This window comes from Osmia bicornis, chromosome 15 (assembly GCF_907164935.1).
Source record: "Osmia bicornis bicornis chromosome 15, iOsmBic2.1, whole genome shotgun sequence".
NCBI classification, from domain to species: Eukaryota; Metazoa; Arthropoda; class Insecta; order Hymenoptera; family Megachilidae; genus Osmia; species Osmia bicornis.
The window spans coordinates 7,346,455-7,371,632 of record NC_060230.1 but is presented as its reverse complement, the minus strand read 5'-3'; the positions used below and the strand labels follow the sequence as shown (position 1 = coordinate 7,371,632).

Below are 25,178 nucleotides of genomic sequence, written 5' to 3'. Positions count from 1 at the left end.
TTCAAATTTCTAATTTAGAAGCTGATAATTTGCAAGCATCCAATTTCCAACTTCCAACTGAATAGCTACCAATTATCAGCTTCCAATTAGAAAACTTACAGTTTCGAATTTCTAACATAGAAGCTGATGATTTGCAAGCATCCAATTTTCAAATACCAACTAAGAAACTACCAATTTTCAATTTGAGTAAAAATAATGGAAATTTCAGCTGTCGCTTAGAAATTTTCATTGTATGTCATTTATTATGGAATGTACACGGCACGCACCAGACAAATATAGTCACCAGTAAGTGCCGTTAGCCAGTGACTATAATTAGCACTAGAACTGAGGTAGATTATGCTTCTACTAGAACATTCAGCTCGGATAACTTTCAATTTATTTCGAATATAGAAAATGAAATATACGCTGGTCATTGAATATTCTATCGCTAAATTATAAACGAGAAAATTTCTTAAAAGATCGCCAGAATAGGAAACACCCTTTCATCAAGCGTACATCCCGATTCCATTTCACTCTCATCGCTTCGACAAGCTTTCCCTCCCGAGAAATCGAATTCCCAGTAGATTGGATTGCTTCGTTCGGACTCGGGCTGACCGAAAAAACGTCTTCGACTCGCCTGCATTTCGCGAGCTGCAGCTCGGAGAGGAAAAAAACGGAAGAAAACTACACGGCAATGTTTCCTTAGCCGTCTGGTCGAGCGATTACTCGAAATCGCTCTTATTCTCGCGAGGAATGTGGGTCAGTTTCTAGGAAAGAATTTTCTCGGATACAAAAAACCGATCGTACGTCTTCCCTGTTATCGATCCTCGAAGTTTTTCGAATGGTTTTTCCTTTTCAGCGAGAAAAACTGACCAGGTTTTTATCTCGGTGACTCTATTTTATTATTGTTAAATTCTCTTCCTCTATTTTCTTCTTTTCCATTGTTCCAAATGACTCGATTGGAATCGGTTAGCGAACAGTGGAAACGGTCCACGTGACTCGTATTTTTATCGTCGTTAAACGATTCACCGATACTAAAATTGTCCCCTTAACGGGACAAGGCCACAGAATTACGGGAGATCTCTGTTTGGCTCAGCCTTGACCAGACCGAGCGAAATGAGATAGGGAAATTGAAACGCTGCAGAATCTGATCTGGCTGTTACTCGAATGGGAATCCTTCGTGCTCGTAAAACAGTGAGTAACTCTTTTTTCCCTCTCAAGATTGGAGGGACGAGCTTTATTCCCCGACGACATTGGGACGCCTCGATTGCGAGCCGTCCTTTCACGAAACGCGTTGTACCTCGTTACTCGGGGGAGGGGAAAAAAAGCTGCTGCTGCAATCACCCTGAATCGTTCGAAGAAAGAAGAATGGTAGAAAATGGGGTAATTTACGAGGAGCGAAATTTTAAACACGTCCTGCTATATATATATTGTAGCATTCGAGTCTCAATTGTTACCATCGATTGTTAAGCATGGCCTATTTTTTAAAGTCACCCACGAAGGACCATGGTTTCACGGTCGAGAGATACTTTCTGGTCGCGTTAATTTCAGAGTGGTACTGCTTGGTACGCTTTTTATTGTTGAGATTGCGCCAGCCTGTCGCGAATAGGCATTTTCCGCAGGGAATGCGTACACTGCTGGAACGTGTACCATGCAAATTGGCGCATAACAGAATTTTTCATAGGCAAGTATTTACTAGACCCTGATTTAGAGGTCCTTAAAATTCTTTTATAACAAGAAAAGTTGCAGGTTAAGATTTGAGAGTTGGAAATTGAAAATTGGGAACTGGGAGTTGATGGATGGTAAAATTAGAAATTGCTAATTGAAAATTGAAAGTTAAAAATTGAAAAATAATATTTAGGGTTTGGGAGTTGGAAATTGAAAATTGGGAATTGGGAGTTGATGGGTGGTAAAATTAGAAATTGCTAATTGAAAATTGAAAGTTAAAAATTGAAAAATAATATTTAGGGTTTGGGAGTTGGAAATTGAAAATTGGGAATTGGGAGTTGATGGGTGGTAAAATTAGAAATTACTAATTGAAACTTGAAAGTTAAAAATTGAAAAATAATATTTAGGATTTGGGAGTTGGAAATTGAAAATTGGGAATTGGGAGTTGGTGTGTGGTAAAATTAGAAATTGTTAATTGGAAGTTGAAAGTTAAAAATTGAGAAATAATATTTACAAATTCTCTCCAACAAGAAACTATTAACTTGAAAATCTTTCAACTTCCATCTCCCCATAGAATAACCATGAGAACAGACAAACTGCATCAGCGCACCTGTTCAGTGCGCCAGAATTCCTTCTCACAACAATAGAATAAATTCCTCATTACCATAATGGGTTTATTGTCTTGAAAGGGGTTAACCGGTAAATCTCACGCCTCGAAGGAATCCTGAATCGGTAAACGAGCGTTAGATTCCGAAAATCTTAATCCCTCTCGTAGGATACATTTCGAATCGTGCACCCAGTGCGTAAAGGAAAGTTGGAGTCGCGTTTCTGGCATGCTTCTTCGCGCTCTGTGGAACGCGAATCCGCGTCTGAACAATGGGTCACAAGTAGAATGCGACTACCACGAGGAGCACACATTCGCGCGTGTATCTTCCCGGAGGATTCACGAACCGAGTGAAAATTCAAATTACGTCAAGCGCAGACATGGCGTGAACGCGGCTGAGCTTTAGCGCGAGTTTAATTAATTTAGAAAAACGTAACATGGTCATAGACCATGTTATGAATGCAGGGCCAAAATCGTTTGTTAAGTTTAACTTTGAAGTAACGTACAATCAAATTTCTTACCTTCTGTCGTTGGCTGGATATAGAGGGTGTCTTAATTGAAATAAATTATATACGATTGCGTTTGCTTTTAGTTTTTTGATTGTTAAGAGAGTGAATTTTCAACTTCCAACTTTTAACTATCCGGCTGTCGACTTCTAACTTCCAATTCCCAATTCCCAATTACCAATTTCCAATTCATAATTTCCAATTCCCAACTACCAATTTCCAACTCCCAACTTCCAATTCCCAATTACCAATTTCCAACTTTCAATTCCCAACTACCAATTTCCAACTTCCAATTCCCAATTCCCAACTACCAATTTCCAACTTCTAATTCCCACTTTCCAACTTCCAATTCCCAATTCCCAATTCCCAACTACCAATTTCCAACTTCCAATTTCCAATTCCCAATTCCTAATTTTCAACTTCCAATTCCCAATTCTCAACTACCAATTTCCACCTTTTAATTCCCACTTTCCAACTTCCAATTCCCAATTCCCAATTCCCAACTACCAATTTCCAACTACCAATTTCCAACTTCCAATTTCCAATTCCCAATTCCTAATTTTCAACTTCCAATTCCCAATTCTCAACTACCAATTCCCAATACCCAACTACCAATTTCCAACTTTGAACAATTTGTAATTCCCAATTTCCGACGACCAATTTCCAGTTCCTAATTTCCAACCTCCAAATATTAACTACCAACTACCAAGCGAAATGCTTCAATTTCCACAGAAATTCCTTCCATTTACCTTCGACTTTATCGTCACGTTATTTCTACTCTGCTCACCCATTGCTTATCCCCTATCTCGCTATTATCCCCCGTTTAATAATGTAGCGGATAGATTTTCGGTAACGACACTGCTTTCACGGCTGAATTCTAAAGCCCGATACGGCAGTAGCGCGTAGCAAGATGCCAGCTTGTGCAAAGTCTACCCACCTTTGCAACCGGGGTGTGTCTATTGTCGCAGTTGCGAGCTCTTGCGCCCCTGGCATGTGTGCAGCTGCAGTTTGTCCGTCACTATGCTTCCCTTGTATACACACGGCTTTAGAGCTACCGAAGTATCGCGCGTAACACGGCCGTGCATAATATATGACCGTGACACGTGCACCTCGAGCTGTAGTTTCGCGCATGGATGCGCTGTCTGCATTTCACGCGGTTGCTGCGGAAAATCAACCCGTTCTCTCTCTTCTTTTTCGCATGGGTGTGGTTTGAAACGTATCTCTAGTATTTTCGGAGCGTTGCAATTCTTTTTAACATCGACGTTCCATCTAAAAAATCTTCACCTAGATAAATATGTTTGAAGACATTTTGTAAAATTTTGCAAAATCATGAAATTTCTAAATTCTAAGAAATTAATTTAATCCGCTATATAAAGTTAATCGATAAACCTGTAAGAAAAGATCACGCTAACATATTTATTGCATTCGTGGTCAATGTTATGAAGTCTTGCACGTGCCGTGTGTATACCCTGGTACTGAAATAGACACGATAATTTGCGTTTTTGCGGGAGAAAAATGATTGCGGTATGCGCGATGAAAATGGCAGCCATGAATCGCGTCACTCGACTTGCTGAATGGTTTTCAAACGACACGAGCAGAGAACGGCTCGTTTCCGTTAGCACTTCCGAAAGGGAGTCGAGCGAATGCGTTTTCCATCGTTTTTCCAGCCTCCGCGATGATCGTCCACGCGTTAAACTCGTCTGAGGGATCAAAGTTTGCTTTGCAGAAGTTCCATGCGAGCGGAGGATATAAGGATGAATAGGTGATTAGTCAGATAATGCAGCCGTTCGTATACGGATTTGCTATTTATCCATAGGCACCTCTGTCGCTAACCCGCGACGATAATTAATTTCCCGTTTAAATAAGCCTCTCGGCTGGCTAATTAATCAGGCTTCATCTATCGAATGACGCTAACGAACTCGTTTCACTGATGCACTTCGGAACGTCCGCAGAGGTAACCACCCCGAAAAGTAATTGTCGTTATATATCCCGCAACGATTAATTCATACGTAGTGTAATTAATGCGTCCCCATTGTTGTCGCGCTTTAATTAGCGCCGCAGCGTGCATGTATTAGGAAATCAGCGTGGATCCCATACCATTCTGAAAGTAATTCCTCGATCTGCTTTCAGAATATTCTGTGCTTTTTCCATTAAAATGAATAAACTATGTGGTACAGATAAATTTAATTGAAAGTGATTCTCTTGAGTTGCAAATCAGGTTTCTGATTGTGGGGCAACCCGCATACGTTCGGTGTTATCGTGTGTCCCAATTATCGTAAATTGCGAGTCATCATATATTATGGGTTGTACCGGGGGTTATCACGCATCGTATCGTAAGATATTGTACATTACGAGTTATTATACACTGGTGGAATTAATTCTGGACACTTTGAATAAAAATATTCTTTATTTCCTATTTTTGCAGAATATGTATATTCTGCTATGCTAAATTGATACCGTAATATTTTTATTGTAATCTATAATGTTTATACTTCATATTTTCACATGATTTGGTTTGTAAATGTTTTAAAATTTTATTTAAAAAAAATGTGAAATAACCTTTAAATGTGAATTAACTTTTTTCTACCTCCATTGATATCTTGAAATTGTAATTTTTATTTTATATTAAAAGTATGGCTGTAAATGGTCTTTTTATTGATTCTTTTATATAAGCGACGCCCTAAAATTAGAAAATGATTGGAATATAATATTAAATAATTTGAATAAATGCGAAATTTGATTAGAAATTTAAAAGTCTCCCGAATTAATTCCACTAGTGTACATTGCAAACTATCGTACTCTGCGAATTACTATTCTTTATTAATGACTTTTCGTACTTCGTTTGATAAACCGGTCAACAATGGATCGGTATTCCATCCATCCTGACAATTCATACATCAAACGTCCAAGAATTTCTGAAATTCTTGGTTGGAACGAGCGACTAGCAGTCGTAATTTCCAGATAAATTTAATCATCCTTCCAGCTTTCGGAGACGTAACAATACCGTGTTCCATTCAGGGGAATGTCCAATCCCGATGAGAAGAGGTCCGAAGAGGTTAATTAACGCTGAAATATTCGAGGACATTGAAATTTCGTGGCAAGTTTCCGACTCGAGTAGGACGGTCAGAAATTAAAGAGACTTCCGTGGAAGTTTCACGAGGAAGGAGGGAGGATTCACAATGGTATGAACCACGAATGTAATTTATCTGGTTTCGAGGGGACGCGTAAGTGTCAGGTGCTTTCGGGTCGCACCGCTTTCGAATTTTGAAATTTTAAACACGACCCTCCACGAAGATCGGGATTATGGCTTGGACGGCAAACTTCCTACGAATTATTCAACAGCGAGCCAACTATTCACTGCTGTCGTGTTTCCATTCCATGGATGTCTTTCCCGAATGTTTTGTAAATGGAAATATCATCCTCAAAGTAGAATTCAATTTCAAAGATTATTGGAGAAATTTTATTCTCTTTTCGTGTTATCGACACGCTGGTAGATTTCGTTTCTATCTTGAAAGATCAAGAGCACTTTGTTTCCCAGATGTATTTTTGTTCAATGGAAGGGAAAACAAATGGAGAAAGGTTTGTTAGCTGTTATAATAGCATTCGAAGATTACATCGAGCGATTAAGCAGACGAATCCAATTAAAGAGCTTTTATATTCATAACAGGGTCATGGATAAATGGCCGTAGCGACACAGAGACGCAGAGCGCCCTTTAAAGTGTACAGACCCTCCGGCTAACGAGAGCTTCTGAGGGGTTGTCGCGGCATTTATAAAAGCACTCTCGCCTATGGAGATATAACAGATGTCGATATCGTGTTGCCTGTTACCTTCAGCTTTTCTTTCTTCCATTGCTTTTCTCGTGAATCTCTTATAAATTATCATAATAATGGTATTCTTATTTAAATCAGCGTTGTTATTTTTCCTGTTATACGTGAGATTTCGTTTGAAATCATTTTAATTTCCAGCTTACGTGCTTTGAATTTTTTTACTTAGAAGCTTAGAAGTTTCCAAATTCCAACTTAGAGACTTAGAAATTTCCTACTTAGGAGCTTGGAATTTTCCAATTTCCAACTTAAGGGTTTAGAATTTTCCAGTTTCCAACTTGGGACCCTACAATTTTCCAATTTCCAACTAGGGATCTTCCAATTTTGCAAATTCCAACTAGGGATCTTCCAATTTTCCAATTTCCAACTAGGAATTTTCAAAATTCCAACTTAAGGGTTTAGAATTTTCCAGTTTCCAACTTGGGATCTTCCAATTTTGCAAATTCCAACTAGGGATCTTCCAATTTTCCAATTTCCAACTAGGAATTTTCCAAATTCCAACTTAGAGACTTAGAAACTTCCTACTTAGGAGCTTGGAATTTTCCAATTTCCAACTTAAGGGTTTAGAATTTTCCAGTTTCCAATTTGGGTCCCTACAATTTTCCAAATTCCAACTAGGGATCTTCCAAGTTTCCAAATTCCAACTAGGGATCTTCCAATTTTCCAATTTCCGACTTACAAGCTGCAAACTCCAAAACTTCCAAGTTGATACCTTTTATTAGAAATTCTCAGCTTCCAACTTTCTCTGAATTTCTTTCTACTTCACATGTAAAGATATTCACAGATAGTTTTCAATTTCTTCCAAACCGAATTCTAGCTATCAAAAAGCAATTTCCATTGCAAATGTGTATTCTTTTGTCGTTTCCTCTTCCTTATAGAAACTTCCCTGTCTACCAGATTTTCAGTTGCGCAAGTTTACTTTCGTCCCGTGTTGTTGCTACCGAATCTTTCGGTAGTCTTTTCGTGTCGCATGGAAGTCGAGGTCGATCGATTTGTTACACGAGGACGTTGTTTTGAAGAAGTTTATGGAGCGAGCTTCGCTGAGCTTTAAAGAGTTTATAGACGGTGTGTAAGCGGCATGTTAAATAGGGAGCCGAACGATGCACGTGTCGGTGGAGAATATATTGTTCGACAGGTTCAAGATTGGAAACTCCATCGTTCGTAATGATCAATTTGTCGAGGGAAGTAAACTGTTGTTAATAATTGATATACGAAGCGATGAACTTGAACATTTGTTATTATATGTATATGGAAATAGTCGATGCGAAATATCGAGAGCTGTCATTCAAGCAGAAATGTCTGCTCAGCTGTCGAAGAACCGTTCTTTCACAGTATGGATTTATCAATCCATACAAGCGATACCCACCGACGTAAAGGGCTATGTAACAAATTCGTGTTCTTGCTCGTTCACGTTCTGTTTGCTAAACTTTCTGTTCCTGTTGACTGTTTCTCCACACCAACACTCAACTTCCACGCTTCCAATATCCAACTTGCAATTTTCCAGTGTTTAACTTGAAACCGCAAACTTTTAACTTGCTATTTTCTAATTTCCAACTTGGAAACTTGCAATTTTCCCATTTCCAACTTACAAGGGACCATACCGAGACGATAATCGTCAATTTTGATGAAACTTCGCAGTTTTGCAGTAGATTCAAATTTCAATTTAAAATTCCAATTCCAATTAAATATTCCAATTTATCATTAAAATTAACATTCAACGAGAATAATAAAAAAAAGTATTATTTTTTAATATATTATGTAAACAAATGGAAATTTTGCAAATCTGTTTACACCATCAACATCGTTGTTCAAAGACATAAATTGCACCAATTTACGACACACCTCCATTTCTAATGATTTCCGTAAAATTCAACAAAGTATGTTCTGCACCCCAAACTTTGAGAGCTGATTTCAACACCTTCAAATAAATATTAGCAGCTACAAAAAATATGTGTCGAATGAATTTATGAGAACTGCAAAACTGCGAAGTTTCATCAAAATTGGTGATTATCACCTCGGTATGGACCCTTGTTAGTAGCTTAGAGTTTTCAAATTTGCAACTTGACATCTTTGAACCTCCTAATTTTTCTTCCTCTTAATTTATACATAATTCACAGTGAGTTGAACTCCAGATATCGTGATTTATCTCGAATTTCATTCATGTAAATTTATTCCAGCTGAGAAACGAGGCATCAGCGTCGGTTAGTTTATCCCATAAACGCTTGATTCGCAAACGCAAATGTTTGCAAAAACTGGCCGTTCGATTATGCAAACATCGCATTATCATGGAACATCGGTGATAATCCTGGAATCGAAAGGTAGAACGGTCGCGGTATATCGACCGATAAATCCGGCAGAATTTGCAATAATCGTCGATGTCTGGCAGAGTGGTACAGAGACGAGAGAAACAAGAGCGCGCGCGCGTTCTATCGATTTCCCTAGCAAAATTAGATCGTTCGATGTGAACAACGTCGTGCACCAAGTGCTGACACTAATATCCCAAAGAGACTAATTTCACGTGCAATCGGATACGCTCGAGAAAGGATCCAACTAATGCACGCTCCGTAGCAAACTGCCATCGGACAAGGATAATGTCCATTCAAGAATGTTACAGTAAACTGGAATTCAAAGGTGAAGAAGGAAAAACAAAGCTTTAATTTTTCAATTTCTAATTTAGAATATTCTATTTTCAATTTTCCATCTTCCAACTTGCGATTTTCTAATTTGCAACTTGAAAACTTTAAATATTCTATTTTTAATTTTCCACCTTTCAACTTGTGATTTTTTAATTTTCAACTTGCTAGCTTTGAATTTTCAATTTTCCACCTTCCAACTTGTGATTTTCTGATTTCCAACTTGCAAACTTGAAATATTCAATTTTTAATATTCCACCTTCCAACTTGTGATTTTCCAATTTCCAACTTGAAAACTTTAAATATTCTACTTTTAATTTTCCACCTTCCAATTTGTGATTTTCTAATTTCCAACTTGAAAACTTTGAATATTCTATTTTTAATTTTCCACCTTCCAACTGGTAATTTTCCTGTTTCCAACTTGCAAGTTTTCAATTTCCAATTTTCCACCTTCCAACTTGTGATTTTCTAATTTCCAACTTGAAAACTTTAAATATTCTATTTTTAATTTTCCACCTTCCAATTTGTGATTTTCTAATTTCCAACTTGAAAACTTGAAATATTCTATTTTTAATTTTCCACCTTCCAACTTGTGATTTTTTAATTTCCAACTTGCAAGCTTTGTATTTTCAATTTTCCACCTTCCAATTTGTGATTTTCTAATTTCCAACTTGAAAACTTGAAATATTCTATTTTTAATTTTCCACCTTCCAACTTGTGATTTTTTAATTTCCAACTTGCAAACTTGAAATATTCTATTTTTAATTTTCCACCTTCCACCTTGTGATTTTCTAATTTCCAACTTGCAAGCTTTGTATTTTCAATTTTCCACCTTGCAACTTGTGATTTTCTAATTTCCAACTTGCAAACTTGGAATATTCTATTTATAATTTTCCACCTTCTAACTTGTAATTTTCCTGTTTCCAACTTGCAAGCTTTGAATTTTCAATTTTCCACCTTCCAACTTTTCCAATTTTTGACTTATAACTTTTCACTTCCAACTTTCAACTTGCAATTTTCCAATTTATCACAACGTGCACTTCGGATTACAGTTTGGGTAGAAATTTCGAAACGATGGGTATACGTATACCGCTTATCAGTGGAAGTTTGCCACGGGGAAAGGGTTGAAACGATCCCCTTCTCTACATATATAAAAGAGAAGCACCCCCTGAAACGTGAACGCGTAGGAGGATGAGGACTTAAGCGGCTTGCGGGGGTGCATTGTGGTCGGGGAATATGAAATAAGTGCGGAGCTATCTGGTATTCCTGCTGTGCTCGCAGGATGAACGTAATACCGTTGGTGAAACGCTGATGGGATTATCCTTCGATCCACGAGCCGGGTATTTATCAAGCAAGGAAACTCGTGCGTTCGATAAAGAATGGAACGAATTCTCCCTCTGTTCTCTTCTGCGAAATACCTACACCTGTGATTGACAGATTCTCCTTTTTTTTTATCTACAAACAGTCGAGGTAGTTTGCATAAATTCGTGATGAAATAACGAAGAGTGAAGAGGAAGACAAAAGGAATAACTCGTTATTGGATCGCGAGCTATTGTATTTAGAAACGCGTTTCAAAATAATTACCCCTTAATGGAGGCTGCAAATGAAGAAAGAGTGGACGCGACGGGGTGTAATTTCAGGTCTCGTTAGTGCAATTTACTCTTCTTCCTGTTCTATCAGCCTCTCATTCCCCTTAAATGTACAGTCGATGGAATGGAGTATTTATGAATGAAACATCCTGTGAATCTGTTTCGATAACATTCGCTATTACGACGAAACAAACTAATCTGCAAATAACTATTTAAATTTTATTCTAAACTTTCAGAAGTTGCACCCAACGCTAGATTTCAAAGAACCATCATGATTTCCAACAATCACCTAATTATAAATCGTGAAAAATCGAACTTTACGTTCAATGTCCTAACAGTCCTGGATGCAGTATGCGCCACACCCTGTTCCCCTAACGATTGAGGGAAAAAAAGGAATCGATAGATTGGTACATCGGTTCGCGATACGCGTGTGGCAGCTTTGAAGCGTCCTAACGACGCTCTGTCGCAGTGGCGCTCATTAAGGGACTCTCTCGGAATCGGAAAAGTTGTTCGATGAAACGTCGATAGGACGGAAACTTTGTGGAAAGCTCAAAGGCTTCGGAAGTCGAAAGTTAGTCGCGGTTCGAAATTCATTCGAGCGGATCTTTCTCGAGGAAAGCTCGCAAGTATCTCTCGTTAATTCGCCCAATTTATATGGGACTCGGACTTTCCTCGCAAATATATCGCCATTTTCCCTAAGGAAGCTCGATTTCATCTTGAGTATACCTTCAACTTTTATTTATATACAAGGTGGGGGATTGCTGGGATGATTCTGAACAACATTTTCCTTTACCAGAATGTCGTTTGAAGCTTCGTTTTTGAGTTATTAACGAAAAACCCTTGGCCAATCAGAGCGCGCCTTTAGCGCGGCCGAAAGCCATCGCTCCCATGGTTCGCCCCGCGCTAAAGGCGCGCTCTGATTGGCCAGAGGTTTTTCGTTGATAATTCAAAAACGAAGCTACAAACGACATTTTGGTAAAGGAAAATGTTGTTCAGAATCGTCCCAGCAACCCCCTATTTCCGGGAGTTACAGGATAAAAATTTTAATTTTTGATCTTTTAATTACATCTTTCTTGGAACGCCCTGTAGGTATCGTGTAATTTCGTATAGGCTTCAGTTGGAAAGCGTATTACCGTAGGAACGCTTAATCTGCTCATGTACAGGTGGCAGGAATGGCAGATTACAAGGAAGCGAGTATGAAACTCGTCGAAGCTTAATCGATGAACAGAATCCCACGCCCATGATTCTCACTCTCTACCGTTCGTTCTGTATACAGTGCACGGTTCCGAGGGAACCACCGCCCCTCCGAGCCACCCCTTCACGATTGCGCGGCCGAAATTTACGAGCAGGACTTTCGGTCGGGTCATAATTTTCCATGGTTTTCGGAATGAATTCGAACGTTCGCGGACGGGATCTTCCATGTGACGGTAAAGGGTGGGTACAAGGGTGGGGGGTGAATAATAAATCCTCGACTTCTGCCACCGTAAATCTCCACGGTTTGGCGGATTTGCTTCTCGGTTTCAAGGGGTTCCCACCCATCCCGCGATACTGACGCCAGTTTTTCTTTTTTTTTTCTTCTTTTTCTAACTCGAATATTTTATTGTTGCAGTTGGAGGGAAGATGCTTTCAAGAAAGACAAACATTGCCGCCCCTCGAGGAACCACCCCTTGCCGTTCTTACAACAGAAGCTCGGTGAGTGATTTTTAAGAGATTTTGTACAATTAAATTACACCACTCTCGTCCGAGTGTCAGTTGTCCGTGAAAAAGAAATTTTGCGAAAATTCTCTCCCCGATGAAAGGAAAACTGTTTCTTCGGGTATGTTTGCACTGTTTGAGTGGAAAGGCTGACGGAAAGAAGAAAAGAGCCGCGAGATACGAGGGTGTTTAGCACTTCAGAAGTTAACGGGGTTGTCTGACTCGACGAGGGTCGAGGGGTGCACAGGGGTGTAACACGCTGCATTCTAAGGGCTTCCCTCCCCTCTATTGGCCCATTTACGGGTTCGTGCTTTCATTTTTTTTTCTTCTTTCCGACTACCGATATTACCATTGTTGCCCTCTATTCCTAAGCGACCGATAAGGGAAACCTACCCCCTAAGTGTCTAGAATTTTCATAAAATCACAAATAGTACCTGGAGGGTGGAAAATTTGACTTATCCTCGATAAATACAAATTTTTTTTTTTTAAAGAATAAAGTCGAAGAAAATTGACGACACAATATCATTCCTCGAACATCCAACAATTTCTCTCAATATTCTTTTCTTAAAAGAAAAAATGTTCTCGTCTTTTTTTCTTCTCGGGGAGAAACGAAAGTCATTTGTTCGGAACAAAAGGGAGAACGAAAATTCGGTCTCCCGAGACAAGCGCGTCGACGTGGAGTTTCGTGTTTCAACCCTGCAGCTTCCCCTTGAAAAAGCTAGGGGGTAGGTTTTAGAAAACTCGACGCACGGAAATAAAACGTACTGCGAAGCGAAGCTCCTCGCGCTTCCGTCCCGGTATCCCTCGCGATTTATCACCAGCCCGTAAAATTTCGAGGTATTTTGTAAATCCTGAGGTACCGTTCGTCTACGTTCTACGTAAATCCCAGTCGTATTCCCAGCGGATATTTAACGGGAATATTTTACAAGTTATCGGTTAAACAAGGGATGCAGGTTATATCCGGCATTTTTATGAAAATATCGTGGTTAATCTATCGGGGTTATAAAAGAGGGATTAAATATATTCTTCTTCGATTTTATAAGCAGCTTGAAATATTTCTTTCGTTGAGATTATGGATCGGTGAAATAAATGAACCGTAAGCATGACCGCGGGAAAGATGCGGGTATTATCTGCAAGTAGAATAAGGCCACCTTGGGTCAGACGCGCCGCTTAACACGCTGACTCTCGCTACTGGCGCGCAGATTTATGGCAATGAAATATCTCGCAGCCGTTAACGTAGAATATAAAATAACAAATTAGAAAATAAAATTGAAAATTCTAATGATTCGTAGTTTAACACTAGAACTATCGCACCCTTCGTAATAAAGTATGTTAGATTTTTTATTTTAATTTTTTAATTGAAATTATTTTATTTCAAATGCATCTTTATTTATTTTTCTACTTTATTTTCAATTTAAAAGTAAGTATTCGTCGAACTTCAGTAGTTCTAGTGTTAAATAATTTAATAATTTTTTAAATATTGAGTTGGAGAATTAATCATTTTTATTCTTAAAAATTTTAATTTCTTTAAAAAAGAATTTAAGTAGCACACAGAAATCTTTTTTAATATATTATGTATATTTGTAATTTTGTCATTGATCATTCTGTATCGACTATGATTATGGTATAGAATCGAGCTGCATGAAAGTGTCTTTACTTCGTTCCATAAATTATTTACAGGATTGAGATTGCACAGTGATTGCTCGAAATTATCTTATCCCTCCTCTATCTCTACTCTCGCAACCGTTTTAATTGTATATATTGTATATAGCAGTCTCAATCAATGCGAGTATATATTTTACCTAGAAACGCTAAATTTAGGTCATACCATCTTGTTAAATCAGTGTCGAAGGGACATCCCACGCGTTTCGATCTCGTCTCTCCCTTCGATGACCCTAACTAAATGCATTCATGGATCCTATTCACGTACTAATAGCGAGTACGTGTGAATCAATGCACGTACACGAAAGGAAAGGAAAGGGTCGCCTGAATCGACGAAAGCACTCTAAAAGCTCTTGAATTGACTTTGGAATCTACCACCCTCGCTAATAAAGCAACACTGATGACTATCAGTGATTTCAGAACGAATGGCGTAATTGTAGAGCATTTGTAATCAGATTGGTCGATCGTGTTTCTTAGAATAAACCACTCGGGAGGTTCCTCGTAGGTGACGCCCGTTGAAAATCCGATTAAGGTCAAGTATGAATTTCCATTCCTCTTCCTGGATGGATAAAAACGCAACGATCACCTTGATAACCGACCAGCAGCCTAAATTACCTAAATCCAAACCCCTTTTAAGGGTGCTGAGTAAGCTAATTAAGGTCGTCGACTACGTAAATCTGTCATGACTATTCCTTTCAAAATCTATCTTTCATTTTAAATTACTCTATGTCTTGATAGAGATCCCTATTTCCACCCTAGGGAAAACGACAAATGTACCAAAGGTAGTGTGGATTAATTATTCAATTTAAAGCTTGCATTTTTAGGATACATTTTTTTCATTAGAACTTACTCGGTTTGATTATCCTCGAAGGTAAGCGTGCCCTCGGTGTGCATGTACTGTTTCCCAGGCTTGGCTGTACCTTCGATGGTGCGATAAGGGATGACGACACGACCCCTGGCACCACTGTATCTCACCACTCTCAAAGGGTACTGTCCCACGCTTTCCACCAATTCGATGTCCCTCTCGGGGAAGCCGAATACGCCGCTGTGATCGTCGTCGAGGATCATCACCGTGGCCAAACTGGGTGAAACCAACATCGCTGGCTGCGACGCGTTGCTCAATCTGCAAATGATAATTCCTTCTATCATTAACACGATTCAAAGTTAAAGAAACGAAGAACTTTTGATACACCTTCATTGATTTAATTGATTCGTTTAATTACTTTTCTTTCGAGAGAAAAGTTCAGATGGACTAAAGTTCAGATCGAACTTTATTAAAACTTCCGTTACTCTCTTTTTATTTTTATAACATCAATTTCTCGTTTACCATTGTGATTCAAATATCAGGTTATTCCGATTGATTTTCCACCCTATGGATTCGCCGTTTATTAACCAAATTCGAAAATGATTTTCTCCCATTAAATGACGATCGAGTCGGTCGAGATCCACCGTGTCACAGCCGGGCATAATTATTTTCTCCTCGACCTGATTCGACCGGTAGATACTTTGTCCGAACGATCGTTACGCGGAAAGAAAATGGTTGTTTCATCGTTATCGAGTCTCGTTCATCAGCGTTCGAGCACCGCACGAAGCCCGTGTCGGGTATATTTAAGAAAGCGTACCCGCGTGTCGCGAGATCGTTCGAGATTATCGTGAAAAATTAACAGAACCGCTAAACCCTTCTCTTGATTTCAATCTCCTTTGTCTCTCTACTTTTATTTTCCCTCTTTCTCTCTCTATATATTGTTGAGAGTTCCTTGAAACTTTCACATTGTACCGTGGATAAACTTTTGCCGACCCTGAGCTCACTTTGTCGTCTATTTATTCTACTCTCCTTCCGTTCCTGACTTCGTTGAGGGATTTCAGTCTCCGTCGAGGTTATTTTGTTATCCAGGGATGGTGGTTTATAAAAGGTGCCGGAGAAAAATGGCCGGACTGTGTTCTTTAAAGAAACGTAGAAAAATACAGCCGGTACAAGGAATCGGTTTTTAAATTCCGAGAAACTTCGGATCAGTCGGGGGCAAATGGAGGGCAACAGTCTGGAAAGCGATTGCCGAGGATTACGAGTAGAGAAGCATTCAGCGTTGCCGACTGATGTGTAAAAAAAAGAAAAGAAAAGGCAAGGACCATCATAGAGTTATCCTCTTTTCATTTAGAGAATGGAGCCGTGCATTTCAAATGCATGAGAAAAATAAAGGAGGATAATTGGACGTTCGCTGCATGCTCGCTAAACGGAGATCCCTGGCTGCCATACGTTTTAATCTCCTCTCATCTATCGAAGAGATTATTATAACGAAATAGAGCAGTTGAACTGGTATTATAAAATTTCTAATTCTATTCGAAAAATCTGGAGGTCAATTACCATTTTTGGACGACATTAAACTAACTGTACAGTAGGCATTCTATATTAAAAAAATTAATCAAGGGTCCATTTTTATTAAATTTGAAGCTTGAGATCGACGCGCGATAAGTGCCATTTTATGGCACTTTAGCGTCACTTGTTCTAAGTTGACCATACCGAACGGATCAAACGAAGATCCACGAATTCGTTCGTTCCACTTAAACTGTGGGAATTCACTCTCTAGAGAGAGCAATTTTGTCGCTCTTAATCCAAGCACCTCGTGCTCGTCTCGAGTACTCGAAAGTACCGTTGGCATATTCCAGCCACTATCTTCTCGTGACCCTTGCCTCGTTAGATAAAGCCAAGTTTCCAGAAAGAAAAAACATAGAAGCCTAACCGCAATCTGGAACGGTGTTCCAAATGAAATTGCTCTTCTTATTGATTTCTGAATTTGGTCTACCCCTTTCTAAATTTCTTCTCAAAAATGGCCTCGATGATTTAACCTTGGAAAATAATAATTTGCAATAGGAAAATGTTTTAATAAACAATTTTAAGTATCAAAGGATGAATAGAAGGGCTGAAAGGTAACTGAGCTGTAATGATCAATAAAATTAATCGAATGGTAATTGATGGTACGCGATACGCTGAAGAAGCAGCGAATAAGTGGAGAGTCCCTTTCGCGAGTAGAGTTTGAACGATAATGAAATTGAAACCGCCATCCGGTTAAAGTTAATTGAAAGATGCGCCTCTCCCAGACGATTATCAATCTATTATCGCAGCGAGCTCGTTAAACGACGAACGCCCTCAACAACCTTTCGAATCGAATCTACTTCCGGTTTTTCAATAGGGAACCTAGTCGTTCGGACTACCAGTTCCACGAATGTTAATGGAAAATGCTTGGTATTAACAAGAAGACTTCTTCGAAATTAATAATATTTATTATGGAATTCGATTATGAATATTGGTGTCCTCGGGGTAAATTAGGGTTAATTATTTTTAATCGACCGCACACCCCTAATAAACAATGACGAGAAAAATAATATTTAAAAGAAAAGGAAGGAAGTTTCTGTTTGAAGGAGCCAGAAACTGGAAAAATGCATCCGTGTAATCCGTGCAGTTATTACTTCCAATGATCGTTAAAAATAATGCACCACGGTTGTTTTTTATGTCTCTATTGTTCCTCGACCTCGACCTATTTCCAGTGAAGGTAGAAAACGTTTTTTTCCTTCCATTTTCAGGTTGCAATACGTTTGAAGGAACAATGAAACATTTTGTACAGCTTCCGCTCTGCCTCTTTCAATTCCCAACTCGGGGTTTTTCAAGGTCTGACATGTTTGACGGAACACGTTGTTGTTCTTTTTCTCGATTCTTTCCCTATTTTTCCAGCTTACTATCCGTCAGATTTTCTATAGACGATGAAAGCTTCTCCTTTGATCTCGCACTTGCTCGTGGTTCCTTTCGTTCGAATAAAATCGCAAGTTAACCAAATGTTTTCCACTGGTTTCAAAAAGGGTAGTTTTTAAGGAAAAAAAGCAGGATATCGTTCGAAAAATTCAAAATAATTCTTGTTTGATGAAACAGGTTGAAAAAATTTGATCTACAACAATATTCCACGAAACGAAAACAAATTCAGGTGTACATAACATCATTTTGATCGGAAACTGACGAGGCGTTGTTTGTACATTCTCGATTTATGAAATTCATTGAATCTACTTCGAAATTGACCAACTCGAATCGTTCGAATTGAATTTATTGAATGAAATATCAGGATGACAATGAAATGGCCAATTCCCAGTTGAGTATCGAAATAAATGCCAGATCGATTCAAGTAGATATACCAGTCTTCGATCTCACCTGACGTAGAAATGTTCGTCCTCCTCGAACAGCTCGTCATCGATCACGGACAGCTTGATGGTCTTCTTGGTTTCACCTGGGTCGAAGGTCAGGGTGCCCCTGGCGCTGATGTAATCGGAGCCAGCCTCGGCTGAGCCATCCTCGGTGCAATAATCAACGGTGCAAGGTTTGCTTAGGTCACCGCCTACCCTGGTCACTCCCACCTCGAATGTGCCTACGTTCTCCATCACCGTGTAGTGACCAGGCTCGAAGAAAATCCTCATTGCGTTCACGTTCTCGATGTCGATGCTCTCCGCTTCCTGTCTCTGTAGCTCGGCCTTGACCTCGCTAAGATCGCTCTGCGCCCTTTCGCTGATCTTCTTGCTTAGATTACCGGCGCCGACCATCTTTCTGGTAGCTTGGACTCTATAGAAAGCCCGGCTCTTTGGCCCTTTACCGAGGACATCCTCGTGCGCCATCACTTCCAGTTGCTCGAGAGGTAGGGTCGGATGTTTCTTTCTCAATTCTCTCAAAGTGTTGATGTAGTCTCGTCTGGTTTGCTCGAATTCCTTCGCCTCGGGCGTATCCGCGTCCATCATGCTGTTGAAGCTGTCCTGCTGCGGCTTGATCTCAAGCTCCACCCCGCCGTCCGAGTCGCCAGCCTCGGCCTGCACGATCACGCCTCTCTTGTTCATCCTGTACCCTTTGTGAAGGTATTTGTAGATCAGCAGACGACGATCGGCCACGTAGGCTGTGAGTACGGTGGCCGGAAAGAAGGAGAATGTCAGGATACCCTCCCAAACTTCGAGCACACCCGGACTGGACACCTCGAGGATCACGTACAGCCACACGTAGGCGAAGATGCTCCACGTGGCGGTGACGAAGAACACCCTCAGATGCTTGATCTTCCTCGTCTCACCGTTTGGTATCACGAACACGCAGAGAGCGATTATGACGAAGAGATTGTACGCGGCTGAGCCGACGATCGTGCCGGGTCCCAGCTCACCGGCTTCGAAGTTCTTCGCCCAGATCTCGATGATCGACAAGAGGATCTCCGGTGCGCTGCTGCCCAAAGCCATCAACGTTAAATTCGCCACCGTCTCGTTCCACACTCGCACGACCACGATCTGCGGCTCCTTGCCCGGACGACGTACCACCAGTTCCTTCTCCTTCGACGTGATCACCTCGATCGCAGCCATGAAACGATCGCTGATTATCGACACGCCGATGAATAGATACAGGAGCAGCAAGAAGTAGACGATCCCGCGAAAGATTATGTCCGAGAGGTATAGGTTCTCCTCCGGGTGCCATTTTGGCACAACCAAACCGGGTTCGCAGCGGGCTGAATAGTTCCCTGACATCTTTCGTTACGATGATTTCTAGCTACCTCGGTGATAATTATCAACAGACTAGGACTATAGTCTGTTTCGATGAAGATGGACCACTGATGAAGACACTACCCCCTCTCTATCCTTGTGATTTCAAGCGGAACAAAACTCCTCGTACCCGCGTCTTCTATACTGCTACAGCTCTCTCTATCTATCTCTCTATCTCTCACCACTGTTTCTCCATTCGACACACGATGTTCGGAGGGTTCCTTGCGGGTGTCCTTGCTTCTGCACGCACACCTACCCTTCGCACCTAACACTCTCTCACTCGCACTTCTTTCTCTCTGTTGTCGCTTCCTATCTCGTTTCGGTTCTTTAATCCACGAACTAACGAACGAACGAACGAGCAATTAAGAACCGCGCGTGTCACCCTGATACGAGCCCTGCGACATCGGTGGGGATCGTGGAATCGGCTACCGAGGGATGCTGCCGACACCACCGCGGCAACGAGCTCCCATCACGAAGAGGATGCTTCGAGCACGGGGCAACAGAACCGTACCGGGCCGTGTTCGAACGAACACTGAAAGAGGAGAGAGAGAAAACGCGCTAGGAAGAGGAAGGGTAAAGTGGTGGAGGTGGTAGAGTCTCGAGCTGCCTAGACGCGGCAGAGCTCGCGGATCCTTCCGTCTTTCTCTGATCTTTACTCGCCTCTAGCCTCTCCCTTTATCTCTCTCTCTCGCTCGTATTAACTCCTATCCTCTCCTCTTTCAACCCGTTCGCGTCGCGTTAGATTCCTCTTTATCAGCCGAGGCTTTCGCCATCCCACTTTTTCCTTGCGCTTTCGCGCCAATCTCTCCCTCTATCCCCATTCTCTGTCTCCCTCTGCTTGCATCCCTGCCAGCGCGCACACCGGCCAAAGCAGGCGCATGCGTTCCCATCCATTCGTCCACCCTCTTTCCTACACCCCAACTGACACCCTTGATCAGCAGGCCAGCCCCCCCACCCAGATGTCTCACCCACTCTAGGTAGCTTGGTCAACGTACACCAGATCCAACTGGATGGAACGCGTTGTCCCATCGCCTAACGCTTCCTTCTTCGCTCGCTTTTTCACCTTTTGTCTATCCCCCTCCCTCCCGCCCCTCCTTTACATTCGCCACTTTTCGTTCGTCGTTGATCTTTGAACCGGTAACCGAGGGTTAAATCCGAAAATGCTCTTCTATTGAACACTCCTCCTTTGTTGCTCCCTCGATCCAGGTTTACTGTTGTTGCCATTGGGACCATTTTGGAATCTGATCTCTTTGAAGCTGGTCGCAGGGAACAGTTGCATGCAACAACGATAGAAATAAAAACAATGATAATGTAATCGTGTGAGAGAGGGAAAGACTCTAAGGACATAGGTACTCGACGTCCTAGAATTCTTGGATTCTTCGTTCCAAGGTTTACCTTTAGCGAAAAGAAAGGTAAATTCGACAGAATTTGTGCTTTACCAAGAAAGGACTCGAGAGAGATAAGAAAGAGGATCGCTTTCAAAGACAAACTTCACCAAGCATCTCGTATTTTTTCGTCTCCGTTACCTCCTACGCTTTAGGGATAAAAGGGGAAAGGGCGAGTGCCATTTATGTCCCATCAAACGGATGTCTCCTAAATGGAAAACATTCCTTTAGCTTTTGCTGACCCTTCTTTCTGTCCACCAATCTAACGCATCCCAGTGTGCCTTGCTTCTGTTGACAAAGGACCCTCATTGTCGATATCGATGCTAACAAATTGAGGTACCAATTGTACCTTCTTATCTTTCTTCTGTAATTTTAAATCCCAGTTTACCATTTTGATTGTCTTTGGGGTCATCGAAGAGCTGATTTAGTAGAACAATTAAAAAATGAAAGTAGGAAGAATATTTTCTATAGAAAAATTATTTATAGAGGGATACTTGCTTTCGAGAAGTTTACTTGAAACTTCGTTTATCTTTACTAGTAACTATCCTTCGCGATTACATCGCCATCTCGAAGCAGGAAGGGAGGACTGCTAAGAATAACTTCGCTGACTCGATAAGGTGAGTGTCTTCCGGTTCGATCCGGAAGGGGAGGATCCGGAAGGGATGGGAATTATTAAACTTCTAAATTAGAATCTTAAATCACTTCCACGAAATCAACAATTTTTGAAACTTGGAATGTTCAAGGAACTTGATATAATAGTTTTTTGGAAAAAAAGGTAAAGTGAAATGAACATTATAACGGTATAAGTAACATTTATTTCTCACTGGCAATACATTAATTATAAGAAAAATGTTAATATTCCACATATATACTTATAGAAAAAAAAGAAAATAATGTTAGTATTACAATATTCTACTATAGTATTATATCTGTTAGTATTTCATTAATATTGCTACTCTAATTGTTAGTACTGAAAGTTCGACACTGCAACAATTTTTCCCTCGTTTATTCTTCTATTCTTCCCTTGGTAATTAGTCCAAGTACTCTGAAAGCAAAGAAAAAAAAATTATCAATATGTTCATAAGACTAATCCATAATATTTTGATTTATTAGTATCTTTATAATTTATTAACCTCGAATAACGTTCATTCGATCTTTCTAAAGCTACAAAGATTCGTTGGACGAATAATCTTTGTCGTCGATGTCGTTGCTCGTCAGATCCTCCGGTTCCTCCTTCGTCTCTCGTGGGACGTCCTTCAAATGTACCATAGTGTTTGACCTAACCGAATATTTGACAACGGAGATCGGATTCCCCTGAAGATGTAGATCCTGCAACGTGCTCGAGTGGCTATTGAACAGCTCGTCGATGTTCTCGATGCTGTTGTTCCTCAGCAGAAGAGTTCGCAAGGACCTAGCCCTATGGATCAGAGTCACCGGAAGATGAAGGATTAGATTGTCCGACAGATCCAGTTTCTTCAAGTACTTCAGTTGCGTGTAAATCTCGCTGTCCACCTCGGTGATATGATTCCCTCTCAAAAGCAAAGTATGCAATTGATGATTCAATCCGCCGCACAAGTCGTTCTTGGCGACGACACCTATGTTGTTGTTGCTCAAGTCCAGCTGCCTCAGATCATTCAACGAGCAGATGTTCGGTACCGATGGGAACTGATTGTGACTCAAGAAAAGCTCCTCGAGCTTCGACGACGGTTTGAACACGTCAACCGGAAGGATCTTGATCTCGTTGCGAGACAAGTCCAAGGAAATCAGATCTGTCGTGTCCTGGAACGGCTCGTCCGTCACCGCTTTGATGCTGTTCCGAGAAGCGTTCAACCTTTGCAATCTCTTCAAGCCTTTCAGCGATAGGTAGGAATCGGAACACTGATCGGTGCAGAGTTGCTCGATCTGATTACCGCTTACGGACAGCTCCACGAGGTGTTCCAGAGCGACGCTTCTTACCTTGGTGATCTGATTGTCGTCCAGGTGAAGGTAGGACATAGTTGCTGGTAGATCGTCCAGAAAATCCAGCTCGTCGATCCTGTTCCCCGAAAGATGGAGATACTTCAGCCTAGGAGCGAAACTGTTCAAATTGACGGCGAAACGCGAAATGCCGTCCCTCTTCAAGGACAATTCTTCTAGCTTCGGCAGCGATTGAAATATCTTCTGGATAGTGGAGGAGGTGGTATCGTTGTATCTGTTGTCGTCCAGAACCAACTTCCGCAACATGTAGTGCTTGGCGAACCATAACAGCTTTTCGGTGGGGATGTTGTTGTTCGATAAACTGAGAACTTCCAATTGATTCAACGAGGAGAACGCCGTGCTGGAGATTTCCGAGATCTCGTTACTGTCCAGGTAGAGCTCCTTCGTTTCTGAACTCTCGATGAACGCGTCGCCGATCCTCCTCAGCCCTACCCGAGCGAAATTCAGGACCGCAGCCGCTGGACACTGCACTTGAATGGTCTTTTGATATTTAATGGGAGGTTCATATGGAACTGACGACGTGACGTTATGGACAGGGTAAGGATTATGCGAATGCCAATTTGAAGAATGATTAGGAATGCCATTCGGAACCGGAGGATCCACGCTTGCTGAAGATGATGGCTTGCTCCCCGCGATGGCGTTGTCGTCATTACCCGGATGATGATGCGGGTACTTGTTCTTAGGATGGTTAGGGGGGTATCTGGAAACAAGCACTGGAGGAGGATTGTAGTCGTGGAAGCACAGCATCTGCGAGCTGAATGCAAGTATCAGCAACCCCGTCGACCATGAAGCTGACATCTGCGAGCATGAAAAATGAGAATACTTGATGAAAAATACATGGCTAACAAGTAAACCTACGGAAGTGTCAGGCTCCGATTTTTTTGAAATTTGGATATGTTATAATAGATGAAAAACTAAGGGACACGTATTCTTTTATCGGCGGAAAAACACATTCAGAGGGTGAAACGACCCCTCGAAAATGGGGGGTAAACTGGAAAAATTGCGATATCTTTGAGACCAGTGAAGCGATTTTGATGATTTTTGGTATGAAAGTATGTTTCGATAGAAGACGAAAATCGGCCTAGGTATGTTGGAAGAGGAGTGAAAATTAGGGGGTGAACTACCCCTAAACTGACCAATTTCTTGCTGCAAAAAATCAGTTTTGATCTGATCGAAGTAAAATCTGTTAAAACTTCAAGAGGAAAGCTAATTATGGAACACGTATTTTTTTTTTTGTATATAAATATTTGGGGGGTAAACAACTCCTAAATTAGTGTCCCTTAGTTTTTCATATATTATAACATATCCAAATTTCAGAAAAATCGGAGTCTGACACTTCCGTAGATTTACTTGTAAGTGTAAAAGAACCGGACAGACTACGGACAGGGAGGGTATTGCAGAGAGAATAGACGATGAAGAACATTGATTATCAAAATTACCTTTCGAAGATGAAGTTCTCACAATTGGTTGCGTAGATACACCCTCTTCTATCACGAGTACTTAAATTAATTGTTATAAAACGTTGATAATTGGTGACACTTGAAGATTTCTAAACGTCCCCCGTGGTTCAGCACACTCGAACGACGTAACACATTCTGTCCAGAGGACTCGAATTGGTCTCGACTTATAAGGTAGCGATAATTCTTAAGAAATTCAATGCCGAAGCGTCCTCAGGGCAGTACCGTGCCCTCGGCTAACCTTGCTGCATTTCGAAAGTCGCACGAAATATGTAGTTATTAAAATGAAGACAAAATAGTCATTCCACGCGAAGAAGATAAAATATGATAAATGGATCATTAATTTACTTACACTTTCACTGATTTAAAATTCAAAGTCTACTGAAGGAAGAATAATTCAGCCACTAAAATATCGTCCTCTGATCTTAGATTTTTGAAATCCTCCCTTACCTGATCTTTGCTCCAAAATTTGTCCAATTTATTTGTCGTTGGTAAACAAAATGGAAGTACAGGGCGACAGGGGTTGTTGAGCCGATGGTGGGTGCAAATTTGCTGATTACCTCTCGTTCTCCAATTACTAAAGATATAGTAATCTCACGACGAGTATAGTATATCCTTCTGGAATGTTTACCTACAGATTTCATGGCA

General features: G+C 40.8%; 3 protein-coding genes across 6 annotated transcripts in view; 1 reads left to right on the top strand and 2 right to left on the bottom strand.

Annotated features, from left to right (window-relative positions):
- The window catches only part of LOC114875696 (sodium/calcium exchanger 1), a 68,538-nt gene extending 48,315 nt beyond the window's left edge, over window positions 1-20,223 (bottom strand). The window contains exons 1-2 of the mRNA XM_046288860.1: window positions 18,357-20,223; window positions 15,012-15,284 (exon numbers count right to left, since the gene is read on the bottom strand). Of these exons, the coding sequence (XP_046144816.1) occupies window positions 15,012-15,284; window positions 18,357-19,696 (1,613 nt within the window). The 5' untranslated portion in view covers window positions 19,697-20,223. The remainder of the gene's footprint in view (window positions 1-15,011; window positions 15,285-18,356) is intronic.
- LOC114877701 (synaptotagmin-14) overlaps window positions 1-25,178 on the top strand; it is a 98,126-nt gene that overhangs the window by 48,109 nt on the left and 24,839 nt on the right. For all 4 annotated transcript variants that reach the window (XR_006830138.1, XM_046288867.1, XM_046288864.1 and 1 more), the window contains exon 3: window positions 12,414-12,496. The gene's annotated coding sequence lies outside the window, so the exon portion shown is untranslated. The remainder of the gene's footprint in view (window positions 1-12,413; window positions 12,497-25,178) is intronic.
- LOC114877704 (leucine-rich repeat and death domain-containing protein 1-like) lies at window positions 21,892-25,144 on the bottom strand. Its single transcript, XM_029190634.2, has 3 exons — window positions 24,513-25,144; window positions 22,230-23,871; window positions 21,892-22,141 (listed from the first exon to the last, which is right to left on the bottom strand). Exon 2 carries the CDS (start codon window positions 23,869-23,871, stop codon window positions 22,261-22,263), a length of 1,611 nt encoding a protein of 536 aa, XP_029046467.2. The 5' UTR covers window positions 24,513-25,144; the 3' UTR covers window positions 21,892-22,141; window positions 22,230-22,260.